We start from the raw sequence: 7,213 nt of genomic DNA on the forward strand, positions 1-7,213 counted from the left end.
TGACCCCAAAACCTTTAGAGCTAAAGGGTTGCCTTTGGCGTAAGCAACTGCTCTCTTCGATAGCTCCTGGAATCCATTCTCAGGTGGATGGATCTGGTTAAAGGCATTCAAGCTAAAGAGTTTAAGGGAGTTATGATAGTTCATTTCCTTGACTTCAAGAATTTGGTCAACGGCTCTACATGTAAGGACATGCCTATCTCGAGTTGTCACAATGACTCTGCTACCAACTCCTAGATAATCGTGTCCTACTCCGAGCACATTATCAAGAAGATCAGAACTATTCACATCATCTAGAACAATAAGAGCTTTCTTGTGCCTCAATCTACTCATAATAGTAGAGGATATGATTGTGGGGGTATCAATATGAATATCTTCTTGTAGTAACTCACAAAGAAGCTTATTGAATATGTATTTGACTCCATGCTTTGATGATTCTTCTCTTACATTTGCCAAGAAACAACTGACTTCATATTTGGGAGAGAACTCTTCAAATATAGCAGCAGCAATGGTTGTCTTACCTATACCGCCCATGCCCCATACTCCAATTACTAGAACTTCTCTTTGTTGGGTTCTCAATAAAGATTCAATATGTGCATAGTTTTGGTCCTTCACAAAAGAGTTTTCGGTTTCATTTGTATTATCGAGATTCAATTTCTGCAGATCCATTTGGATTGTGCTTTAATATTTTCAAGTAAACAAGGAAGTCAAATGAGGTTTGAGTCAGTCCTTCCGTGTGTAACAATGTAAGTAAACAGAAAATATGATTACTCACAAAATACAAAACATAAATAGGAAAATCAGATGGCAATAAAATCAAATAAAAGAAAAAGACGTAAATCTAGATCGTATAATTTTACATATAGATGGTAAATATTTGAAGTTATTAAGAAGTCACATGATCACTCAAAAAAAAATGTGGCTTTATATTATAATCTTAACTATTAACGAAAGATCTAACTAATCAAATTCAGTCTTCACATTCATACATACAGAATCAGTGCCCTCAATTAACATATACTTTCCATATATAAAAGGATGTATCTAGTCAGAAGAGTAGTTTTACTTTTATGCAAGAGCAAGAGCAAATGGTAGTTGTAAAAGGCACACTAGTGTTCTGACATCATGATCAATTCAAGTACCTCATAGAACCCAGAATACCTCATTTTGATTAAAATTCCGACTTCATTACATATCATTCTCAATAATAACCACCTTAAATTGAAAAATAACAGATTCTGTTTTCTACATAGATCAAACTAGTCAATTATAACAGAATAAGAATGATATCTAAACTCATTCAACTTTATCAAATTAATAATCACTCTTGCATTAAATAAGTAATTTTGGGTAATTTACTAATTTCAATCTCAAATACCACACAGTTTCAGGGAAAACTTCAGCAATTCAGATATATAGTCCATAAAATAGTGAAGTAGATGTAAGAGTTGAACAACCTACCTTGGATTTTGCTTCACACTGTTCTCACTTTTTCTGCGGTTCTTAGTGTCTCTGAATGGAAGAAGGCTAAGCTTTATATAATCTCTTTTTGGCTAATATTTTATTTACATGATACATCAAGCAAGCGTCTTAGTTTTTTTTGTCAGTAGATTAGATAACTCTCAATTCTAAGTATCCCAATAAATTAGACAACCTCCAATCTTAATTCTCAACTTCTCATATGTTTCTATGCATTGGGCCAAGAATTTAACAAAAGAAAAAAAGAGCCGAATGACACTAGCAATGCTACGCAACCATAATGATGTAATGACGTTAGACATGATTTTTCTTTTTTGACAAAAATATACATATTAAAAAATTATTAACTTTAGAAGTATTTTGTTTTAATGTTGTAAATTTAAGATGTATAAAATTAGTTACACATTAAAAAAAATAAGAAAGAGTGAGACTCGTTAACTTACTATCTTAAAATTTTCAGTTAAATGTAATATCTTCTCATTTTATGTTCTTTCACTTGATTTTTCCTCAAAATTTGTTCGGTTGTTGAGAGTTCGCAAGAGTGATCCAACATATTTGTATCACATTTGCTATCCCTGGTACAATATCATCATAAATCACCATGGATCACCTTTTGATATAACTATCTCTGTCCGATTGAGGTTTCTTCCTTTATTTTGTTACTTTATAAATTTTTCTTATTTTAGAAATTTTTTTCCGTATTATTTATATTTTAAGCAACTATTTTTTCACTATTTATACATTTACAAATTTCATGTGTAATAGAAAATTATTAAATTAAAAATGTTTGATAACAAAATTGAAAGCTAATTTGAGATTTACACTAAAAGATGTTCCACTCACAATTCTACTTAATTGGAATGCAAAATTAAACTTAAAAAATGAAAAACAAAAAAGCGCAACAGATTAGAATTAAGACAGTAAGAAAACACCAAATTAGATGCGCTGAGTGAATTAAAAAATGGAAAAGTATAGGTAATTAATAATATTCTTGAACAATGTGTGAACAATGTGAATTAATAGGGTTAAAAGAGTAAATTTAATAAGTAACATTAAATTAGAGTGTAGTGTATTTGTATTTAATTGATAGTTATTCATGTTGTTCAAAATAATTATTGTTCCCCTTGCATCCCCCTTAAAAAATTGAGCCCTTTGAGAAGGAGTACAAGCTTTTTTTTTATTTATAAAAAGAAAAATTTTTAACTTTTTAAAAAGTTAATTCATATTTTTTTTAAAAAAATAGAAATATATGATTTTTTTGTTTTTTGATAAGTTATTTTATCTGTAAAAAAAAATTGACTTCAAAATAAAAAAGAGTTACTCTTGTTTTTGGCTCTATAAAAAAATGTTTTCTGTTTTTGTTGAAAAGAGTGGTCCTCCACCACTATTTTCATGCAATGTTCTATTTATTAAAAAGCCTTTTACTATTATTTTCACGCAATGTTCCATCTATCTGTTTTAATATTATATTTAATTTAAAATAAATATAAAAATTGAATAGTAGATTTAAAATTTGAGAAATTAAATAAAGATATTTTTTATAAATATTATTAAATTTCAGTTACCGTTTTTAAAATTTCAGTTTCCGATATTTTTATTTTCTAAAAATATCGAAGGGATTGAAATTTTAGAAAAAGAGACTGAAATTTTAGTTCTAATATTTAACCACCAAATATAATACTAAATTTCAGTTTTTCAATTTTAGTCTTAGTTTTTTTAATTAAATGCTATCTTTAAGTCTTTTTTTTTCTCTCAATTTGTTTTATTAAGTGTGATTTTAAGTAGGATTAATAAAAAATATGTAAAAAAATGTTAAATAATAACAAAGTATATTTAATAAAATAATTGAGATAAAAAAAATTAAATTTTGAGTGGATCAATGGTCAAAATTTACTGAAGTCTTTGGTAAGAAACATAATGCTTTAGGACAAGGTAAAATTAGGTTTGTCTGCTTTTATAAAATTATGGTAAGTTATTTAATTAAATTGTTTAGAATTTAAAAAAATATATATATATTGCCACAGGTGTAATAATTCTAAAATTGAACGTAAATTTGTGTGATGACTAAACACTGCCGTGGTTTCTAAAAAAAATGGATTATGATGAAGAAATCGTCAGAGACTACAGATTTAATTTACATTTTATAATGATTTTTGTAGATATGTAAATATTGCAAATACGTATGTAATATTAAAAAAATTATTGTATTTTAATAATTTTAGATTCCAAACAATTTAATTAAATAACTTGACCTAAAATGATAAATTATAGTAACGTGACGTCTGGACTGAAATTATTGGAAATATTTTAATACCTCTGCTCTTATCTATTGCTCAATGTCTCCTTCGTAATTTCGTATACATCACAACAGTAGTTTCTAGCCAGTTTCCATTCCCTTTGGCTTTGTTTTCCACTTCACTCATCTTGAATTAATCGATCACTAATTGGTTTTGCCGTATGTCTTCTGGAATCTAAATTGGCTCAATATTCATACTGTGTTTTAACAAGACTTTTTTGGACCTAATGATTTTTTTATACAGTTCATAAAATGGAGATATAATTTAAATGAGATTGAAACGTAATTTTAGAAAAATATGAGGTGCATTTGTAAATCAAGATTGATGATTTTGTTTCGTAAAAACCGCCTCTAACTTGAGTGCTTTTTTGGATTTTTTTCAAAAATAAAATAAAAAAATCTATATTTTATCTATATTTTTCCAAACACCATTTTTATTACACTACATCTAATTATAAAAATTTTATTTATTTTTAATATTTATATTAAAAATGAAAATAAATTTAAATTAATAAATTTTAATCTATAATATAATAATATAGTAATTATTTTATATATAGTACGAATATAAATTAATTATTTTTTTATTTGTAAAAATTTGAAGAGACTTGAGTTTGTTTTATATATATATATTTAGTCTAATCTAAATATTTTTTATTGTTTTTGAAAAGAAATTTTTTTAAGAAATTTAATAATATGTAACGAAGAATACCAAATAAATTATATAAAAACCAATTAAAATATAATATAAAAACATCTTTAACAAAAGATGAAATAAACATTTTTATTTGAGTGTTCTCAAATAAAAAAAATAACAAATAGAAAGAGAGAATAGTATCTTTAGAAATATAATAGAGAAGGACTGAGACCAAAAGTAAAAAACAACTGGCAAGAACCCATTTTGATGGCACTGAACTATTGAAGGCACTGGAAGCTCTTGGCATTCAAGTTTACCCATCTTCAGCAATAATGATGTGCAGTTGCTATATTTCTATTATGAAGAAAACAATAATACTATGTTAATAAAAAAAAAAACCCAATATCAACAAAATGGTAGAAGCAAAAATATATATAAAAAAAAACAGAAGATACAAACATGATACAATATTAAGTAGAATATCCAGTCCTAGGTTATTAATAAAAGGAATATAATCAAAATATGTACCTTTAAACTGAAATTGCTGATAAGAACTATAATTGTAAATGGACTACACATTGTACCCCAGTTTGATCTCCGCGCTAAGAAAGCCTCCATCAAATTGAATGTGCAAAAGTTGTTCAAGTTTTTTCCTGTTCATTTTTTTTTTAAAAGAGGAAAATATTATTAGCATATCTTGCTGGCTAAAGCATGCATAAATTAAATTAAACTTTTGTTTAATACTCAGTTATAATAACCAATTAATTAATTAAAAGGTTACCTCAAGTTTTCTACTGATTCAACTTCCATTAACCTATGCTTAAATTTCTTTGCTGCAGGAACTAGTTCTTCTCCTTCATCATCAGATTCCAAGTCCTTTTCTTCTAACTCGAAAACTTGCCTGCTTCTCTTGAACCTGCACACTCTTGATTCCTTCTCCATATTTGTGTATATCCAACGGATGCCACACTCTTTTATCACCACTTCTTCCTTGTTTGGTAGCCGAGCAAAGAACTTAACTTCCAGATTTGCATTCTTGTCATCATCATCAATGGCCTTTCTTCCTCTGATTATTTCCATTATCTGCTTACAGCATTGTGAATCATACCATAATAACACATGATCCGACAAAAGATTCATCTGATATCCATAATAAAATTCGCAGCTCCATTCTATTAAGGACGAACTTGCTATATGGGTCCTTTGACCCCAACTTGTTTCCAAGTAACATTCAAACCCAAACCTAATGTCAAGGTCACCACCAGTATTGCATGGTTGTATTGGTGGAACAACCAAGTAGAATATGAAGCCAAAGAAATTGGAACCTTGTGGCAGTTGAATGCTGATGGAATTTTGTGAAGAGCCACGATGGAACAAGCCACCAAGTTTACTGCCTCTACTTGGCAAGAAATAACAAACCTTGCCAACGTTGGCGTTATCCTCACTAAGAAAGCCATCATCATCATCAACAACAGTGCATTCTTCATTTCTATTTTCTTCCAATCTTGGTGAGAGTTGTTGTGTTTTAGCCCTAGTGTCCATCCTAACAATGGCATCTTCCAAAATGGTATTGCATGACTCTTCATCCAATTTCAAGCAGTTTACGAATATAAAAGTAGTACCGTGTTGTCTTTTTAGTTCACTTGTGGAGCTTGACACTGTCCTCAAAGATTTGCAGTCCCAGGCCTTGAAGTGATGAACGGAAGGTGGAAGCGCTGGCACATATTGTAACCTTTCACAATGACAAAGTAAAACAATTTTGAGTCTCGGAAGAGTCTTAATGTTTTCTGGAAAGGTCATGATATTAGTGTTGTGGAGTCTTATCACCAACAATGATGATAACAAAGAGATGTTGTCTGGGAGTTCAATTAAACTTTGACATCCATCAAATTTCAATTCTTTTAGATAATGGAACATAGGGCTGGGTAGTATTCTGCGTAAGGTGGCCACTGAGTCATATTCTTTGTTATTAGGGTCTGAAAGCATGATTTGATTGGTGAACTTTTCAGGAAGAGCCATGAGAAGATCACTAATTGGAAAAGAGAAGTTTGTAAGATCTTGAAGATGCACAATTGACGATGGTAGTTGTTTCAAGGCAGTTGACCTCAAATGGACATGAATATTGGACTGATTTTTTGAAATTGGGATTGAGAATTCTTCCAGATTTGGGCAGTTGTAGGCAACCACTGAGCGAAGAGACAATGGACAATTGTTGCTGGAAAGGCTCTTAAGCTTTTTGCATCCGTAGACAGCTAAATAGTCAAGTTTTGGAAGGGAGAAAATAGAAGGATGAACATGAGGCAAGCTTTCACATTGATTGAGCCATATTGTTTTTAGATTTGGGGCACCTGAAAAATCTGGACACTCTATCATTCGCTTCGAACCACTGAGAAAAACTTCCTCCAAACTCGGTAAACTCTGCAATGGATTAAGCGGGTAGATTAGGAATCCTTAGTTGTGGTTACTTACCAGTATATATGGGTAAAGAAGCCGCTGCAATGCATGTTGCTATATGAAATTTGAGAAACAGCAATTTTCGTAACAAAGAAACTGTGGTTTTTTTATTAAAATTTTATCGGTATTTAATTAATAAAAAAAATTATATTATTAGATATAATTTTATACTATTAAAAATATTAATAATAATAATTAATTGATACTTATATATTATAAAATTTATTATCTTCTAACATTTTTTTTAATAATTAAGGTCGATAAATATACACAATAATTTCATAAGTTTTTTTTATTATTAGTCTAATATAAGTTTCATTATTTTGATAGTTAATTATTTAATTAAAAAA

General features: G+C 29.1%; 2 protein-coding genes across 2 annotated transcripts in view; both read right to left on the reverse strand.

Moving 5' to 3' along the window:
- Nucleotides 1-1,591, reverse strand: part of LOC107464289 (TMV resistance protein N-like) — a 2,179-nt gene extending 588 nt beyond the window's left edge. The window contains exons 1-2 of the mRNA XM_052254156.1: nucleotides 1,459-1,591; nucleotides 5-676 (exon numbers count right to left, since the gene is read on the reverse strand). Coding sequence (XP_052110116.1) covers nucleotides 5-666 — 662 coding nt within the window. The 5' untranslated portion in view covers nucleotides 667-676; nucleotides 1,459-1,591. The remainder of the gene's footprint in view (nucleotides 1-4; nucleotides 677-1,458) is intronic.
- Nucleotides 1,592-5,457: 3,866 nt separating this feature from the next.
- Nucleotides 5,458-7,213, reverse strand: part of LOC107464290 (disease resistance protein RPV1-like) — a 10,038-nt gene continuing 8,282 nt past the window's right edge. Inside the window, exons 6-8 of the mRNA XM_021131769.2 lie at nucleotides 6,879-6,917; nucleotides 5,597-6,827; nucleotides 5,458-5,492 (exon numbers count right to left, since the gene is read on the reverse strand). Of these exons, the coding sequence (XP_020987428.2) occupies nucleotides 5,458-5,492; nucleotides 5,597-6,827; nucleotides 6,879-6,917 (1,305 nt within the window). The remainder of the gene's footprint in view (nucleotides 5,493-5,596; nucleotides 6,828-6,878; nucleotides 6,918-7,213) is intronic.

The sequence above is a fragment of the Arachis duranensis genome, chromosome 9 (assembly GCF_000817695.3).
Source record: "Arachis duranensis cultivar V14167 chromosome 9, aradu.V14167.gnm2.J7QH, whole genome shotgun sequence".
NCBI lineage: Eukaryota > Viridiplantae > Streptophyta > Magnoliopsida > Fabales > Fabaceae > Arachis > Arachis duranensis.